At 42.4% G+C, this 19,244-nt stretch overlaps 1 protein-coding gene across 1 annotated transcript in view; it reads left to right on the forward strand.

The window, feature by feature from the left end:
- The window catches only part of LDAH (lipid droplet associated hydrolase), an 89,757-nt gene extending 71,492 nt beyond the window's left edge, over nucleotides 1-18,265 (forward strand). Inside the window, exons 6-7 of the mRNA XM_066611705.1 lie at nucleotides 6,088-6,170; nucleotides 14,528-18,265. Of these exons, the coding sequence (XP_066467802.1) occupies nucleotides 6,088-6,170; nucleotides 14,528-14,719 (275 nt within the window). The 3' untranslated portion in view covers nucleotides 14,720-18,265. The remainder of the gene's footprint in view (nucleotides 1-6,087; nucleotides 6,171-14,527) is intronic.
- Nucleotides 18,266-19,244: the final 979 nt, after the last annotated feature.

Genomic DNA, 19,244 nt, shown 5'->3' on the forward strand with positions numbered 1-19,244 from the left:
GCACTGTAGCTAATTTCCCCAGCTGTTGGTGCAGAAGCCTGCAACACATTCACCTTTCAAGTTGTCTTTGAGCCCTCAGTAGAGTCTAGGAAGCCAATGAGTTCAACCCATCACCTCAAAAACAGAACTGTTCATCTGTTCAACTTTCACAGTTCTGGCGACACAAATAGGTTGCTACAAGAAGGTGCTGCAGATCAGTTAACTCCATGCGACTTAAAGCCATTATGTGATGGTGCAGTTTGCATTCTGTACAACATAATTTCTGATCAAGAACTAACTGGGGCAGATAGCAATTACCTAGTTTGAAGAAACTGCCTAATACTCTTGTTCATGGTTTTGTGATCTAAGATTCTCTTCTTCCTTGTATTACACTCCAATCTCCACATGTCTACTCAGAATTAAGTTCCATTGAGATCTGGGACTTATTCCCAGGTCAGAGTGTATAGAATTGCCGGCAAGTTATCACAAATGGAAACTGCAGTCTGCAAGGCTTACATCAAGTCTGGCCCATCATTGCCATTTGATAGCCATGTGCAGGTTTCACCCATGTTGCAGTACACAAAGCAATGAATAGTGTTTTCTAATGATTCCATAAGACTTCAGCTTTGAAACGTTTTTGATTTTTCTTGTTGTTGCCTGCAGATCCCTTAGCTTTTTGCTATTTTAAAACACCCTCAGATCAGTTCCAGTGTTTGGCTGCCTTTAACACGTCTGTAAGAATGACTGTGACAAATGCAACTACTACATTGCTTGGCATTTTTTAGTTATCACCATCATCATTAATTAGCACTGATTGCAAAGGCTCATAGTTATACCTCTCTCTAAAAACTATTGTCCAAAACCAAAGCATATGCTTTCATCATTTCAGTTTCTCCCTTCATCTGGATTTTTTAAAAGGTTTTTTTAAAATGTATATATTATTTGTGTTCTCTTTTTTTCTGGTCAAGTACTGGTACTAAACAGTTCCTTCTGTGTAACGCATTAAACACTAAATTATACAGTGTTTCCAAAATTGCTGTTAGCAATAATTACCGATAGAAAATGTTTTCCCCTTAGGAAGTTGCACTGCTGTTTGGTATTATTATTTCTTACCACCATGTTCTGAGTCTTTCTGAGGAATGGCAGAGAGTGCCTCCTAGGGAGCAAAGGATAACCTGGAAAGGAAACCAGTGTTACACTCCTCTGGAAAGAGCCATGCAGTGATGGGCAACTTACCAGGGGGGAAAAAAAAATCTGAGCAGATGTTGGTACATTCCCCCAAGGAAAATACATTTTTGAAAGATTAAAACTACTCTTTGCAAGTCATTTCTACGAGACATAGAAACTCAGTTTACGTTTTATTCATCACAAAGCAGTTGGATAACGTCTTTTTTTTTTTTCTCAGTGGGAAGAGAAATTTGAACAACGGAAGAGGTACAGCATACAATGAAGGGTGAATGAGAAAAGGATATGTATGCCTTGCATTTTTCCCATATTGTTGGGACCCCAAAACATTTTATCAGAACTAAGTCTAAATTAGGTAGTCTCGTCCAGTACATTCTGCTCCGAGCTCTCTAGGCACCAAGATCGTTTTTGAACTATCAGTGTTAGGGGGTTGAACCTGGATCCCTTGGTATGCAAAGCATGAACTCTCTTATTGAGTGATGTCTCAATGTTTCAATTTGATCCACAAGCCATCAGCTTGTGTACCATAGTACAGTTGACATATAATTCAAAACTCTTATTGCTTTGTGCCAGGGCCCAACTTATTAGTGAAGCAATGTGCACCAGAGAGAGTACCATTTTCTTTCTTCCAGTTTCTGTATCTGTTAGTAATTTAAAAAAAAAAAAAGGTTGGGTGATAGTATTTTAACTTTTCACTTCAGTCTTGAAAAATTAACCCTTTGTTCTATGTGCATGCACAGTGTTTACTTCCCAGGAGCTGGTGCACTTTTTCCATATGACCACTATTCCTTTCTTTCAAATTACTTGCTGAATCATCATTAGACCCACTGTGGTTGAATTCTACACCTGCATCTATCCTAGTCAACCCAGCAGCAAGAGATGATTAGGTTTGTGGTTTTCATACACCAAGGACAATTTTAAGAAAGTCTTCCAAACAGAACTGATACCCTAATCAGCTAAGAAGCTCCTTAAAACATATTCACTATACATCTGTTCAGGCTGTGTAAAATAGCAGCCCCACTTACCCAGAAGGGGACCCAACACACTGCTGACTTTTGGTTTCTTTTTGTTTTTTTAACTTTAGAGAAAACTTTTAAAAGTGTGTATGTCTACAAGGGTGTGTTGCAAAGGATGGATGGCTGGGGCTATCCTCATGATTGCTTTTGTTGGGGAGAAAAAATTCTTTGGGTTTATGTTTCTTTCTTTTTTTTTAATTTCCTCAAATGCTTGGCTAACCAAGTGGAAAACAATCTAACTTGGAACTTCTGTATTGTTCCATTGCTGTGACATCACTTTTGTATCTATGTTTTATGTCACAGAGGACCCCAGATGCTTGGCTGAGCAATTAAATATCATGTTGTTTGTTTGTTTCTTTATTTACAGTGCTGTCTCCTACATAGCGGCACAGTGTGGAACAAGAGCTAAAGTTGCGGCATCAAACATTCTTTATGCTTGCCTAAGTCAGAACTCAAGTTCTCTTCTAAATTTAACCAAGTTAAGTCTGTCATGCTGAACTTTCTTGTATTCCTAAATTAGTTTGACATGTGTAGACCACATTTGTTTGGATTTTTTTCCCCCCTTAACTGACAAGTTTCTAACTTACAGTGCACATAGCCGCAAGCAACACATTATGACTGTTCAACTTCCAATGAGAGTTTTCAGTTAACTTCTCCATTAATGTAATTTTCTCTGCTGCAAACCAGCAACCAGGTGGCATTTGGACAGCGAAGTAATCAAGCAAATACCTGAGGGCGTCCCAGGAACAACATGTGCGCTGTGGCTTATGCATGGACCAAACAGGTCCATATTGTAGATTAAATTTCTGGACGAATCTGTCCGTGAATAGAATGAGGGTTACCATTTCTTTCAGAGGAAAAGAAATGTTGATTGCTCGCTTGCACAAGTTACTCTGTTGTGTGCAAATTGCAGTCTATCTTCTGGAAAACTTTAAAGTTATGAAACACAATGCACACACACCCTGCCAATTGGCAGCCCCGGGGGAACCATTAAGCTGAAATATAATAGATTTTTCTCTATTTCCTCTCCTAAGAGCATGACCTGAAAGAAAAAGAAAATGCCAGTTGCTTGGATTCTGTACATAAGCTCATAGAAATATGCCAGATCAGGATTTGTCTGCTAAATGTTGATACGCGGCTGCTTGTGTGGTTGCTGGGGCACGTCGGTTTGACTCTGTCTAGCCGTTGCTCCGGCGGCTACACTGGCTGCCAGTTCTGTTCCTGGCCCAATTCAAGGTGCTAGTTTTGACTTTTAAAGCCCTCTACGGCTCGGGTCCGGGGTATTTGAGGGACCGCCTCCTTCCCTACAATCCTGCCTGTGCTCTTAGATCATCTGGGGGGGCCCTTTTGACTGTGCCGCCGCTAAGAGATGTGAGAGGGGTGGCGGCCAGGAAGAGGGCCTTCTCAGTGGTGGCCCCCGAACTGTGGAATACCCTCCCCTTAGAACTGAGAACTGCTCCCTCGCTGCTAACGTTTCGGCGTGGACTGAAGACCTTTTTATTTCAAAAAGCTTTTAATTGTTGACAGGCTGGCTGGCATTCTTGCTTTTATATGAAAATCCATGGGATTTGTTTGTTTTTAGATTTTTTTAATTATGTAAATTGTTAATTGTTTTTAATGTTGTATTTTTTTTTAAATGTTGTAAGCCGCCTTGTGTGCCCGTTGGGCAAAAAGGTGGGGTACAAATTAATAAAATAATAATAATAATAATAATGCTAGACCCAGGGGTGACCAAACCATGGCTTGTGAGCCACGTGTGTCTCTTTGACATATAATGTGCAGCTTTCAGAAATGTGTTGTCTGAACTCCTTTTTACATCACAATTAATACAAAGAGTAAAGAAGAAATGATCAAGCTTTATAATTATTTACCAGGTATAAACTGAGAGATCACTGGATTAAAACGCAAGTTTAATGTTCATGCTGAGTAAATATATATTAGAATTTAAATGCTTCTTCAATATTTTGACTCAGAAACAGCTGAAGTTTATTGTATGTGGCTCTTAAGTTAAGCAGGTTTGGCCACCCCTGTGCTAGTCTGTTGTTGCTTCAAAGCACAGGTCATCTTTTGTTTAATTTTTTATTGTTTCTTTGCCTTATTGTGTAGTCTGGGTGTCTAAGCGGTTTTGAACTTCAGTGCTGTACAGGCAGGTATTTTTATCTGACAATTGGTGGTTAATTGAATTGGTGTCAGCCCTGAAACTGAAAGAGCTTGATTGATTTCAGTCATTACACTTTGTGCAAAAAAACCCTATTAATTTAGCTGATGTGGATATTAAGCCTTGGCTGTGACACTTGGGGTTAAAGAGCTACCAGTGATATAAAGCCCTCTTTTCTTCTCCTGGTCCTTGATTTTGAGTCCCATCACTGTTGCGCCATCACAAATAAATCAAGCATGTTTTGGCACAGTTAGCAGTCTCTGTTTAGCAAAGGCATGTGACTAAACTGACACCAATGCTTAATCACCTCTAGTTGAGAGAAAAAATCGAGAGGGAGGGAGACAGCGATCCCTTCTTCCAGGTCAAAAGAGAGGTCATTGGCAGGATCATGGAGTGAAAATTTTTCTACAACTAAGTGCACTAGACCTGACCTATGTGTTAATGAAAACCTTCCAGTGGCTAGTCTTTCATTAACTCCTCCTATGTGGTATATACAACAGACCAGAAATTTATTACCTTGATAGGCCTTACCAGTTTAAAATGGTAAAAAATTGGCAAATTACTTGAGTTTTACAAGTTGTTTATAAGCATTGCAAGCCCTGCAGTCTGGTTCATAGATGGATGTTAAAGCTTATTGTTGAAAATCCTAGTTAGTTATAGGGCTCTTTGTATCAAAGTACTTCCAGGTGTCTTCAGTGTACTTCAGTGGTTGACAAAATAATCCTCACAACTCTTCTGTGGGACTTTTCTTGAATGGAAAAAATCTCGCAACAGCCTAACATCTTCTATGTAATAGTAGACTCTTGGCAATATAGATTTTTTAAAAATATATTCCTTATTAAGCTTTGCCACCAGGATCTCTGACATCTCATCAGCTCCAAGCAGCCTGTTCATTTAGGTTTTGATAAGGACCTTGCTCACTGTATATTTATGTAGAGGCTTTAGTTTTGCTTTTTGATATCCTGATCTGTCACCGCTTCCCTCCTCCATGTCATTTGCTTCCATTTCCTCCGTAAACTGCAGGAATTTGTCCAATATGATGTTTGGGGTCACCAGTAAAGAACTGTCTGATTGCTATTTCCTTTTTCTGGGCCTTTTGCAAGAATATATTGCTTTAACGATGCCAATGGCATTGTTCCAACATTGCCATTCTGTTAGCTGTTACTGCCAAGTGGAAGGCAAAAGGAGTGTGATTCTCCATTGCTCATCAGGAGACATTGGTCGGAAAACCTGCAGGGCAGGGGTGGGCAGCACTTAGCCTACTGATTTTCAAATACAGACTGAGGGACTTTGGGGCCAGTTAACGTTTAAAAGAGGTGGATAGTGAAAAGGTTGAATGTCATCAATTCCCATTTGAAAGAAAGCAAAAGAAAATAATTCATCGAAGGATAAATACAACAAATATTGTATTTGTTGTATTCAAATACAACAAATGCTGTAGGCCCAAAGATTTATTTATAAATTTATGAAAGATTTATTTAAAGTGTAAGCATTGATTAAAAGTTTAAAATAAAACTATAAACATTTTAGATGGACAAAAGTTATAAATGGACAAACGCCTCTCAGCTTTCTTCAGAAACCTTTGACAATGTTACAGGGACAGGCCAAAAGTGTCATTTTCAATTAAGGAGAAGCTGGAAAGGCTCACCCCAACTTTGTCTGAAGATTGTGTCCTGCATCTCTCACTTTTCCACCCAAACGCTGTTTTACAATTTCATAGTTGTAACACTGTGTGTCTTATTTCTGCAGCAAATGCCATGTACATGGCAAGTCAAGAGATGCGGAAGGTTGTGGAAAGAGACGGCACCACTATAAAACAGCATTTAAAGAAGGTAATCCTTTACTCTTGCATCTGTTTCCTGCTTACTGAAAGTCAGGCTCAGTTACACTTTTCAAAGTTCAAATAATCATCTTCTGATCTCATCTCCAATCTGTGTACTTTGCCTACATTGGTTTATTTGAAAAAAATAATTTATCCCATGTTAATATTTTAACGCTCAAGGTGTCATATTTAAAATCACAACATAAAATTGATAAAATAACACCAATGCCTAAACTACCAGCTACCTATTCTTTTTTTAACTTGAAGAGCCAACCTGATCAGCAATATGTTATATATTTTTCTAAATGTTAGTGGGGATGAGCATTAATGGACCTCAGAAAGGAGACTGCCACAGAAAAGTCTGTGCTCCCTACTCCTAGGTTTTTTTTCACTTCTTTCATTGAGAATGACCTGAAGATGCACTTCTCTGGAAGATAATAAAAGGCAGGAGGGCTTGTGTGGCGTACAACTGTCTTGGAGAGGTTAGGGCCAAAAATGAGAACTGATTTATAGATTCAATCCAGAACTTTGAATTGGACCTGGAAGCTAATCACTGCCAGTGCAACTATTATAAGACAGACTGAATATTTTTAAGTACATCCTGTGCTTAAATACTTTGTTTGGGTGTGTTTTTTTTTCTTTTAACTTAAAAAAAAAACAAAACCCAAAACTCCACAACAAACATTGACCAGATAGGATTAGATTAGCGATCTCTACCATGTGTGAAGCCTTTTGACTTCACTGTGATTCACTGTCATTTTGCTTACTAGAGTTGTAAAGCAGGCATACTTCCCTTGCTAAATTAAGGGCAATGGCAAATAGCAAGTGTGTTGCAGGTGCTTTAGTCTATTTCCATCTGTTTTTCTTGTTGACGTCAATGCAAGCAGTGCTTTGGCACCTGAGAACCTTCTTTGAAAACCTGTGTTTTATTGGTTCCTCTTTTTTTTTAAGTGCCACACTACCCAGGAAGATTAAAAAAAATCAAGGCAAAGGTAGAGAAAGCTGGCATTACCTTCTTTAAATGCTGGCAGGTCCACGGCAGAGCAGATGCTGAAAGTGTGAATTTCTTTTTTCTCATTTTCTCGCTCCCTTTCCCCACCTCTCATTCTTCCTTCTAATAATTTCTGGAAATGTGAAAATTAGGGGAGAAATGTGAGTTGGCAGAAACTTAAACCTGAAGTGTACTGACAGTAAAAGTAGGCTTGACTAATAAAAGGTTGGAAGTTTACAAGAACAGGAACTAGAGTCCAAATTGCTATAGAGTTGGCAAGTTGTCACTTTGAAAAATGTATGCTGTTTAGTAGTCAGTGTGATCATAAGTGTAAAGCCAATCTTAACACCTGACGGTGCCAGCTGCTGTGGAAGAGAAAAGTTATTCCTGGACCCCATTTGCGTGTTGTGCGTTGAAGGAGGTGAGAGAAAAGACAGTAAATTATTCGTGTCTTTCCAAGCCCAGTCATACAGCATAATTAGGGCATGTCGAGGTGCAAGAGAAAATATGGTTGTTTTCAAAATTGGGTGTCCCAATCGCAGCAGTGCTTGCAGCTTAGGGGCCAGAATCATCTTTAGGCTATTAACAGAAGCACTTCTGGATTTTAAAGTCAGCAGTTGTCCACATTAAATGCCCATGGAATGCTATGCAAAGACGATAATTTATCCTCCCGCTTTTATTGTGACCTAGTGATTGACATCCAAACACGAACAAGTGGCATTAATCACAGCACCCAAATGAAGTAATGTGAAGTGTATTGATTATTTCACACTCGGGGATCCCACATGCTCAGTGGGACAACAGTGTGTCACTCCACAATGCTTAATGTGTGACATGAGCGATGCATTCATGCATCAAATTTGCAGGCACCTCAGCTTTGCATTCATTTTGCATTTCCTCTTGAAAAATCTGTGAACAGTGGTCGGTGATTGAGTGTACAAGGGCATATGGATACACACTGTCGTGTCACGTATGCACAGTGTGAGGTACACAGGTCTGATCTTCCCACTGTGTGGATGAAATCCCTGGCTAGTGAATGAGCAGAGCAGCACTTGGTCTGTAGAGCTTTATAAATTTTCAGACATGAGTTTAGTAAATGTATTATTCAGTACAATCCACATTCTGTTATATTGTGCTGGGCATCAAATATTTTATCTCCTGTTCTAAGGTCGGTTGTGCAGTCTGCTCCATGCACATCACTGAGCGGCTCTCCCTCGGAGAGAAACCTCCCTACCTGCTATCTCTCTACAAAGAATCTGAGGCAGGGTGACCAGTTACAAAGGAGAACAGAGTGCTTATACGAGTGCTCGTACCTTTATCCAATGTATAGGAATTTTGACAGGTGCGGCTCAACATGGATGGGTTTAAAAAGCCGCACCTGCCAAAATTCCCTCTTCTATATAATGGTGAAAAGTATAGGCACCCTGTCCTCCATTGTATCTGGTCACTCTGAACTGAGGGAACTTTAAGAAGTGACCTCTGCTGTATCATAAGTAGTTGCTCCTGGAAGAAAAAGGGTGTAGCCCTGGTGACCAGGCAGAACCCTGTGTGCGCAAGGTACTGAAAGAGTTCTTTACCTCTAACTAAGACTTCTCATAAAGATGAACCTGTTGTGTCCTCCAAAATTTAAGTCAAAATGCCTTTAAAGAATTCTCTCTCTCTCTCTCTCTCTCTCTCTCTCTCTCTCTCTCTCTCTCTCTCTCTCTCTCTCCTTTTTTCTTTCTTTCAAATTAACAGCTCTCTGTTCTTTTAAAGCATGGGCTTATTTTGTTATATCAACATGAAGAATATTGCAACCTGAAGCAGCCAAAACCAATTTTGTGTTGGTTTTATTGAAACAGCTGGCCTGGTGCTGCCCAGTTTTCTTGACCCAGTGTCCAAAGCTGTCCCTAGCAGTTTAATAGCTATTGCCCTTGAAAGGCGCATAATCTGGAAGGCAGCAGTACGGAAGACACCACAGATGCAGACTCTCTGCCTGCAGCCAGAGTAAATTACTTGCCTCCACTTGTGGAAAATCTTCCAAATACCCTGTATGAATAGGCCTAAAATGCTTTCTACCGCCAGGAACACCTTTTTATTTTGGCAGGTCCCATATGCTTTTTGGCCTGCATACTGCTAAAGTCAAGAGTGGAAGTTAGGAAAGTTGCACATGAGGATTTTTCTACACGTAGCATTTAAACCTGCTCTTTGGCACATGGAGCAGTGCTCAGAATTTCTTCCTAGAGGCTCCAGTTAGCTCTGTGACGCACAGTAGCATTAAAGGGAAGGCAGAAATTGAGACTGTAGGAAATGGAAAGTGAAGAAAGTGGCTATTGTGATGTACCAAATAAGTGCCAGTTCTTTTGTTACATTTGGCCATGCAGATTTGCACTGAATGACTTTCTAGTGGTTTATTCATGAGAGCAGTATGGCATATAGGGAGAGAACTTGCACACAAGCCAGGTACTAGGGAGTGGTTGTGGAATGCTAACCTCTCATGAGTTTGTTGAAGGTGCATATCAGCAGCCAAATTTTAACATGAAATTTGGCCCTAGGAAAGATGGCATCTTTATTTCTATCCCACCTTTCATCATGGAATTTAAAGCAGTATACATGAGATTTCCTGGCGATCTCCCATCCAGCCAGTAACCAGATCTAGACCTGATAAGTTTTACCAAAGTGCCTGTATCATGCACCCTCAGGCCATGCCATGGATCATCATTAAGAGTTCTGCACAATTTAAAAGCCTTGCATCTTCCTGCATTAATAGATTATCTAAAAAAGGATAGCAGAAAGAGTTTCATTCACATCTTTCACAGAGCACAGCTCCATCATCGGACATTCTCTCTGTGACCAAAAGGAACATTCGGCTCGTGCAAGATGTCTTTAGTCAAGAGGAAGGACCCCTTATGCAAGCGGAAAACCCCTAGTGGTCCTAGAGGGCACCACTGGTGTTGCTAAAGGGGGGGGGCAAAACACTAAGTTTTGCAGGCACCCAAACGCTGGTGTAAAGCAGCCCCTCCCCCGTGCCTTCCAGGAATGCTCCCCTGCAGGAATGCCAGTGGAGGGTACTTCTGACCACCAAACTGAAAACCAAACTGAAAACTCTGGTTGCAAAGAGTCAAATGTGTTTCTGAAAGGAGCACCAATATTTTCTTTCTTTCTGAGAGAGGCACATGTCCATCAAACATCCTGTTCATTAGTGAAGTGTCCTTCTGTTGTACTGGCCAGCTCCCCAGGTCTAGCAGTGTGACAACTATACCAATCTAATTGGGTTTGTATCCTGAGTAACACTGTATTCTGGGAGCCCTCCCTAAAATTACCCAAGACTGCTTATGTCTCCGTTAATCTACTTCTTGTCTGCATTTGTTTAATATTACCTTTGTGACTCTCTCAGTAAATTAGGTATAGACCAGTCCACAGAAGCTCTTTGTCTAGCCCAGGTGGTAATTGGGCTCTCCCAGGACTGCCTTTTCAGTAGTGCTGCTTCTGCTGAGAATCTAGGAGGGAGAGACAGGAGAAGCCTCAGAAGACAAGGAACGCTACCAGAGAAGTGGCAGACCAAGAGAGGTGAAAAAGGGAGATGCTGCCAAGGCACTAAGAAAGCCCAGTTACCATGATGGCCACCTTTTTAGCAGCACCGCTTCCGCCAAGGCATCACTATGTAGAGCACCTGAACTGCAAAGTGATGCTTTGGCAGAAGTGGCACTGCTGAAAGGGCAACCAGCATGATGATTGGACTCTCCCATATCCTGGAAATAGGATAAAGATTAGCACATTTTCTATTCTGTTATTTGCAGCTGATGAGTTCCTACATTAGAACAAAGTGTTTATTTCTAGTATTTCAGTCTGCAATATGAAACCCAGATTTAATTTTTAATGCATATGTGCTTCTCTCTCTCTGTTCTTCCTTTGTCTCTCTCCATCTCTGCCCTTCTTAGGGCATATCTATATTTATGTCCTTTTGAGTTAATGATCATTCCTGCTCCCTAGAAAACCTGGGGAATTGTAGTTTGGTGGGGGAGGGGTGATAAACATCTCCAATGAAGAATTCTTAGCACTCTCTTATCAAGCACTGAGGCCCAGGATTAAATGGTTTAGGAGTGGGGAAGAGGGAAAGCCATGATGTGGAAATAAGGATAGATCCATTGTAGTGTAAAGAGAACTTCAGACTTCCCATCTCATGTTCTCCTTCTCTTCCCCAACTGTCCTCCTTATCTTTTAAAAAAGTGATGTCACAACCAGAAGTGATGTCACACCCAGGCTTTTAAAAAAGTGGAAATTGGGGAAAAACCTGCCTCCTCCCCCAGAAGCTCGCCACCCACTTATTCTGCCACCACCCCCCAGTCAGTGGCATAGTTAATGCATCTACCTGCTACCTGGGGTCAAAGAAGATTTTGAAGCCCCCCACAACATAAAAATAAAGTTTTTAAAATAAAGAAATAATAAATAATAAATTAATAAAATAATAATAAAATTTAATTTAATTAAGTAAATTAAAAGTGTGCCCCTTATTGGTTAGAAATGCTGTGCTGGGCTGAAGAGGGACAGTTATTCTCCCCCTGTTAAATATAAGAGGAGCACCACTTGAAAAAGTGCCTCTTTACAGAGTTAGCAGAGTAACTGTATTGTGATACATGGAAATGAGAGCAGACTCATATTAACACCTTATTGGCTCCATGGTGTAGCATAACAACATCTCATTGGCTCTCAGAAAAATCAGTCTCATAGGTCAGATTTGAGTTTAAAAAATCCACTTTCTGTTCGATAAGGCAGTTGTGTTTTCCATTTCTGGTTAATTGGCCATATCTTTTGTTAGAATGCAGATATTCCAGTGAGGTTTGTTTCATTGCATTCTGCATTAAATTACCTTTCCAGTGATGTATAACATGATGGTATTATTTGTACATACCAATTTTTTCATAATTTTGGCCACTACTGTCAAGCTCAGCTTGTTGCCCCCCTAAAACCTGATGCCCGGTGCAGCTGCTACCCCCTGCACCCCTTAGCTATGCCACTGCTACTGAATTTGATTGTATTTATTACATTTTTGAGCCAATTCCTCTGGAAAATTAACACACCCTAGTCTTGGCAGATTAGAACCCTCAACAGCTGATCGCCATATGGCAGAAGCATTTTAAGGGTGAATTCCTATCTGTCAAGTGTTTTTGGGATAACACCAACAATCCAACTTGGATCCAACTGGTCATGCCAAAGCACTTCTTATATTTAAGTCCAAAACACGAAGCAGAATGTACAAAAACAATAGTTATCTTTTGGTTTTCATTGTTTTACTGGAAGGAAGAAAGGAAATTCTATGATGAAAAAGCAACTAAGAAAATTCTTATGTCTCCTTATTAAGAAAAGGTAAAGTTATTCCTGCACTTGTGGTTCCATGAACCAAATTTCATCCATCTTTTGATAGAATTGGTAGGTAATTGCATATCCTGAGCTGCCCAGGGCGCATGGCTGCAGCAGCACTGAGAACAGCTCCTGCCGCATCCTGCGCGCCTCAGCCTGCTGTGGGCGGCACCTCAGGAGAAGGGGTCTTCGACCCTTTCTCCCAGGTAAGGGAAGCAGCCCCGCAATGGTAAAGGCGTTCTTGTAGGGCGCCGAGCCCCACACGAACGCCTTGGATCCACCTCCCTCTGGCACACCTCCCACCACCCTTTCTTCACTTCCCGCCTCCCCTTCACTCCTCTTCCCCACCCTCTCTGTGCCCTCCGCCTGCCTCCCTCCTCCCTGGAACACCTCCTCCCCGCCCCCACTTACCATGCTGTGGCTTGGCCATCCATGAGACCACTGAGCAGTGAAGGACGGGCACCCGCCCAGTGCCAGCCAGCACTGGGCTAGCATGGGCTCTTACCCAGCGGTAAGCCTCGCAGACATGCCTTATGGCACTTTTGTGACAGTGCACTCTGGCAGAAAGCTGGAGCGCCAAGCTTAGGATTGGGCTCCCAGTTGGGTAAGGCATCAGCCCATGACTGTGTCTTTATCTAAATTAAGTGGTGCCATGTTTTGTCGCTGGCAAAGTATTTTTGGTTTCCTTTTCAAAACAACAGAAAGAGGAAAGGAGAAGATAAAGGGAGAGACAGGAGTAGCACAGAGTGAGATGCAGCAAAAAATGTGTGTGTGGGGAGGAGTCTTGTTGCAGTTGGGGTGGAAAGGTGTGTCCAAAGATGAAAATGTTGAAGCTTTTTCAACATAGCTCCATGAGATAGTGGGAGACCCATGATTGGTTCTTTGGAATGTTTTTTAATGGCAAATACTGGCACAGGGAATCATTTCAGCTGAGAAAATGGCACAGGGATAAGTTTTCCAAAAACTCTCTTCTGGTACCACAGTCCCAGTCTCACTAAGGGGTCTCCTGTAATTATGTTTGTCATTTCAAAACAAAACCAAAACACCCCAGGAGACCCAGGTTCCTCCTCTAGTTTGGCAGTATTGGCATAAAGCAGCATATCTGAACTCGGGGCACCAAGGTTAAGATGCTTGCTGTATATTTTCGGTGGTTTTCTTTTTCCACCATGGGTCTGTGGCAGCTGTCCAAGAAGCAGAAGGAAATTTTTTGTAACTTGCACTTTCTTGAGCTGCCAGAGCTCTTGATTCCAAAAGAGAAAACTGCAGGAAATCTTCATTATTTTTTAAGGCGCTCCTTAAAAGTAAACATCCTGTTGATAGCAGTCTCCTCTTCTTCCAGTGTCTTTGCAGGAGCTACCATCATTACGTGGTATCTGAATCCTAATGTCATATTTTATGGAAACTGCAATGTTTTTAAGGTCCCAATCCTCTCCAACTTTCTAGCTCCAAAGCAGTCACAGTGCAGACCAGAGGTTGATTTTACAGGGACTTTAATGTCCTCATTATACTTAGGAATCCAATTGCTCTTCCCAATCCAGCATGAAGAGCCACAAGTAGAAGCAGACTTCCTTGCTGTGGCAATAACTTTGGGTGAAGATAGGTTCAGCATCCAGCATGAGATGCCATTCTCATCTGCAATGAGAGGGAAGGACAAGTCCCTTGAGCTGTCTAACACAGCAAATGCACTTTCTCCCAGGTTACCAGCAACATGCAACATTGCAGTGGTGTGTGAACATCTTTGAATGTTTCAAAGAGTTCTGAGCATCATCATCAGTTCTAATTGTTAATCATTTCTGTGTTACTTACAAGGTATAAAATGCTTTAACATTCCCATTGCACTGAGGTGAAAGTCATTGATATGCCTGTTTTCTTTAAGTGGGAGTAATGGCCAAAAGGTAGTGACTTATCCAAACCTGTCCAAAGGGTCTGGTGAGTTGGGAGGTCATCTGTGGGGCATGTCCATCTTTTTCATCTTACCATTGGATTGGGCTCTATCTCTTTTGGTCTCCCAAGACATTTCTCTCCTTACTTTCTAGCTGACTTTTTATTATGGAGCTGCAGATGCGTGGTGTCCTGTGCAATACTATGAAGAGATGAAGGCGGAGTTTCCAGATGGCGACATCCGGCTGTGTGAGAAAGGGATCCGCCACGCTTTTGTCTTGGAAGCCAGCAAGGAGGTGGCTGAGATGGTGGTAGAGTGGCTACAGGATGATCTGGCCAGGCTGTAAATGGTGGTGTAGCTGATAATGACTGATGAGGGAAATGAAACTGTCTTGTGAATCTGTAATTGTACATGCAAAGGTTTGTCTCTAATTTTGTCTGTGAATCGTGGCTGGTTTCCCATGGACGGCTTGGTGTGAGCTTGTGACCCAAAGTGCAGTCCCTCGTAAAAGTCCTGTTGAATGCCCATGATATGCCCGTAAGTGCCTGAATGGATTTTGTCAAATGAAAAACTGAAATGTCATTTACTAACCCAAGAGCAGTGGTGGTGGTGGTGCGTTAAATGAATGCCCAACCCCAGCAATGCTGTGTGGGGAAAGTGCTTTCTTCCCATGGGTGAAACAGGTGATTGAAGGTGAGTTCATACCTGCAAATTCAATGGCTGTAACTTCAGGGAATGACTTCCTTGTATGAAATAGGTCAAGCACCACAGGCAGAGCTTTACTATCCCCTCAAATGCAGTAGTTGCAATTGGGGGCAGTTTGTGCATTCAGCTGCTAGTTGCTGAGTGGGAAGGGATATTGCATAATGCGCATGCATGTGTGAGTCAACCCTGAGATGAGACTCACTGAGTACTTCAGTAGGACTCAGCAAAGGAGTTATACTTAAAACTTTGTATATGCTGACATGTGTTTTGGGGGTGATATCATCAGCATGCAGCCTTAACTACCTTGATCTATCAAGTTCTAAAAGTCTAGAGAATATCAGTAAGATTTTTTTATTATACAGATAACTTTGTTGAAAAAAAACTTTTATATGAAATGACAAACGGATACGGGGCAAACAAAAAAAAATCTTCAGCCCATACATATTCCAACCAAATAATATTTGAAACAGTTCAGGGTGGATATAATCCATTCAGGAAACCACTGTTCCTATTGCCTCTATTTCCATCTCAGACTGCAGGTCGAAGGTCACCTAATAAATGCTCCTTCATACAAAAAAATCCCTGCACATAGAAAGCTAATGTGTCAGGATGTGCCAGTTTTCTGTGTGCAGAGGGTTGGGTTTTGTTTTTAGCTTGTATGTTTGTTTTGTTTTTGGTAACTGATGAGTGTTCATTCACTGTACAGTATGTGAATGCACATGAGCCTCCACCTCCAATCTGACCTGTTACTGCTGAGAAATAAGTTTGCCTGCTCATCTACTGTTTGTGAGACCTGAGCCTAAAATTAATAGGCAATCAGGAGCTCTGTGAGCAGCTTCTTCAGCAGGCCCATTGCGATATAAGTGCAATCAGGGCTAAAAATAATAAAGGTGCAGAACCCATTGTGCTGAAAGGCTGATTCCTTTGACTAGCCTGAGGCTCATCTCACCTATAGCTTCCAAATGACTCCCTTCCCACTCCCAAGATGCTGGGCATTTACCAGTCACCAACCAACATTCCATAGCCTCACTCATTCACATGAGGCAGAACAGCTAGCAGTCAATGGAAGCTTTGTCAATGTGATTTGGATTCGAAATCACGCAGAGAAATCCGCTCTCTGCATGTTTGCTGCTGAACACACGAGGGAAAGCAATTTTGTTGCTCTCCAGTGTATAACTGTAGGCTCTAAAATGAATGCACCCAGGTGTGACTGTTTTATGCACCGAGTACCTACACTGCTTAAATGCACAGTTAAAGTCCTGGTTATTTTAATGCGAGTGTGAATACTACATTACACATTGCACCTTTAATGTGTGTGATACTTTACAACTTGTTTGTGATTTGACTTTGCAACAGTCCTGTGAGACCAAATAAGAGTGTTGATATCTTTCACCTGAATGACTTGAAGGACAATCATCCCATTTTGTCACAGATATGTTCATGTCTTTCACTGGTGCAGATGACGATGGTTTGACTATTCCACCAGAATTACAGCCCAATCCTAACGGGCAGCCCAATCCTGAGCTGCCCGGGGCGTCCCCGCACAGCGGCACCACGAGGGCTACCGCCGAATCAAGTGCCTCCCGCACTACCGTGGGAGGCACCTTGGGACTAGGGGAATTTGTCCCCTTCCCCCGGGAAAGGGAGGCAGCCCCGCAATGGGGCTACTATCTTTAGCGGCGCCCAAAAGGCGCTGCTGAATTAAAGGCACTTGTGTAAGGCACTCAGCCTCCATGAGTGCCTAGGATCCTGCGGAGCAGAGCTCCACAGATCCTCCTCCCACCTGCCCTGAGGCACACTTCTGGCACGCCCCCTCCCTGCATCACGCTGCCCTCCCCCCTCCCCAGAACGCCCCTTCCCCGTTTGCCGTTCCGCAGCCCGGCGGTCGCAGGCATCGCCGAGCTGCGGAATGCGGGCACCCGCTGGGCCAGCCAGAGCTGAGCCACCTCCAACGGGAGTCCGGTGGTAAGCCCCACAAACGTGCCTTACGGCACGTTTGCGACTGTGGTCTGCGCTGCGGAGGCGCGGTGCAGACCATAGGATCGGTCCCTTAGTTGACAGTTTCATAATAATCTTTCAGCCACATTCCCATTTTCTTTTAACATCTAGGACATTGTACTGTATAGCATTTTGGCATGTTCAAAATTCTGGTTATGTTCTAGTACAGGGGTGTCAAACATAAGGCCTGCAGGCCAAATGCAGCCCCCAGAAGCAATTCATTCCCTGTTCTAATTGGGCTCTCCCAGCATGATAATTGGGCTCTGTCATACCTTGTAAATAAGAACAAAATTTGCACGTTTTCTTTTCTGTCATTTGCAGCTAATGAGTTTCTGTGTGAGAACAAAGTGCTTATTTCTGGCCATCATCTGCTTAATGATGTCACTTCCGGCCCTCAGCAGGCACCATGAATGCTAATTTCAGCCCTCTGTATGAAATAGGTTTGAAATCCCTTCTCTAGTAGGTGCAACATCTGAACTGAAACAGTGAGATGGTATCTAAGGAGGAGTTATTCGTTCCAGTTCCGATTACATGCTGGGATCTTTGTGCCCAGTCTCTCAGGGGAGCATGCTGCAGTTGGATCAGAACCGAGGCTGCTGGTTCATTACTGTTTTAAATGTCCTAATCCATGTGAATAGATATTATTGCTCTTGCAATAATATATTTAGGTGCTTGTTGCTCTACAACAACATGGAGGTTGTCCATGACTTTGTGTACCTTGGCTCAATGATCTCCGACACTCTTTCTCTCGATACCGAGCTAAACAAACGCATCGGTAAAGCAGCTACCACGTTTTCCAGACTCACGAAGAGAGTCTGGTCCAACAAGAAGCTGACGGAACATACCAAGATCCAGGTCTACAGAGCTTGCGTCCTGAGTGCATTTCTGTACTGCAGCGAGTCATGGACTCTCCGCTCACAACAGGAGAGGAAACTGAACACTTTCCACATGCGCTGCCTCCGACGCATTCTCGGCATCACCTGGCAGGACAAAGTTCCAAACAACACAGTCCTGGAACGTGCTGGAATTCCTAGCATGTATGCATTGCTGAAACAGAGACGCCTGCGTTGGCTCGGTCATGTCCTAAGAATGGATGATGGCCGGATCCCAAAGGATCTCCTCTATGGAGAACTCGTGCAAGGAAAGCGCCCTACAGGTAGACCACAGCTGCAATACAAGGACATCTGCAAGAGGGATCTGAAGGTCTTAGGAATGGACCTCAACAAGTGGGAAACCCTGGCCTCTGAGCGGCCTGCTTGGAGGCAGGCTGTGCAGCATGGCCTTTCCCAGTTTGAAGAGACACTTGGCCAACAGTCTGAGGCTAAGAGGCAAAGAAGGAAGGCCCATAGCCAGGGAGACAGACCAGGGACAGACTGCACTTGCTCCTGGTGTGGAAGGGATTGTCACTCCCGGATTGGCCTTTTCAGCCACACTAGACGCTGTGCCAGAACCACCTTTCAGAGCGCGATACCATAGTCTTTCGAGACTGAAGGTTGCCAATATAATATGTTGCTCTAGGTGCTAGGAAGTTACTAGATTATTTTAATGTAAGATTAGGCATGATTTTTTAATTAGAACTTTTTCATTCTGTATCAGAATTGATATGACGTAGCGGATCTTGCATGTTCTTGTCTTCTCCTATGCTATTGTTTGAGCATAATTGTTTACATTATTTGAGCACTGTTGTTAACTCATGAGGCAGCAGTGTTACTCAACTCTTTTAAAATGTTCTTAAAATATTTCTGTGTGTCAGACCTGCTTAGCAGAGAAATAATTGTGTGTTCATAGTAGCAGTTGCCTACATACTGTACTGGGCAGGGAAATTCACCCCTCAGGGTGTTCAGCAATGAGTCAAAAACATCCTGCCCCCATAGATTACATGAATTAATCTGACATTTAATGCAAGGAAATCTTATTCAGTCGTGATAATGACTGAGAAGCCTATTTTAAGAGTGTGAATTTTACTACCACCATTGTCTCATCTCATTGAAATGAACTTAGAGTAATTGCAGAATTTTTTCTTTTGGCTCCTATGCATTTTAAACACTAATCACCAGGATGCTTCTGTGTCTTGACTAAGGCACAGTTAAATGTTTTTCCTTGTGCTTCAAATTACACACAGAGCAAATCATATTGTTCACAGACTTGAGCAATCTTGCAGAACGTAC

Source organism: Tiliqua scincoides, chromosome 1 (genome assembly GCF_035046505.1).
Source record: "Tiliqua scincoides isolate rTilSci1 chromosome 1, rTilSci1.hap2, whole genome shotgun sequence".
Taxonomy (NCBI): domain Eukaryota; kingdom Metazoa; phylum Chordata; class Lepidosauria; order Squamata; family Scincidae; genus Tiliqua; species Tiliqua scincoides.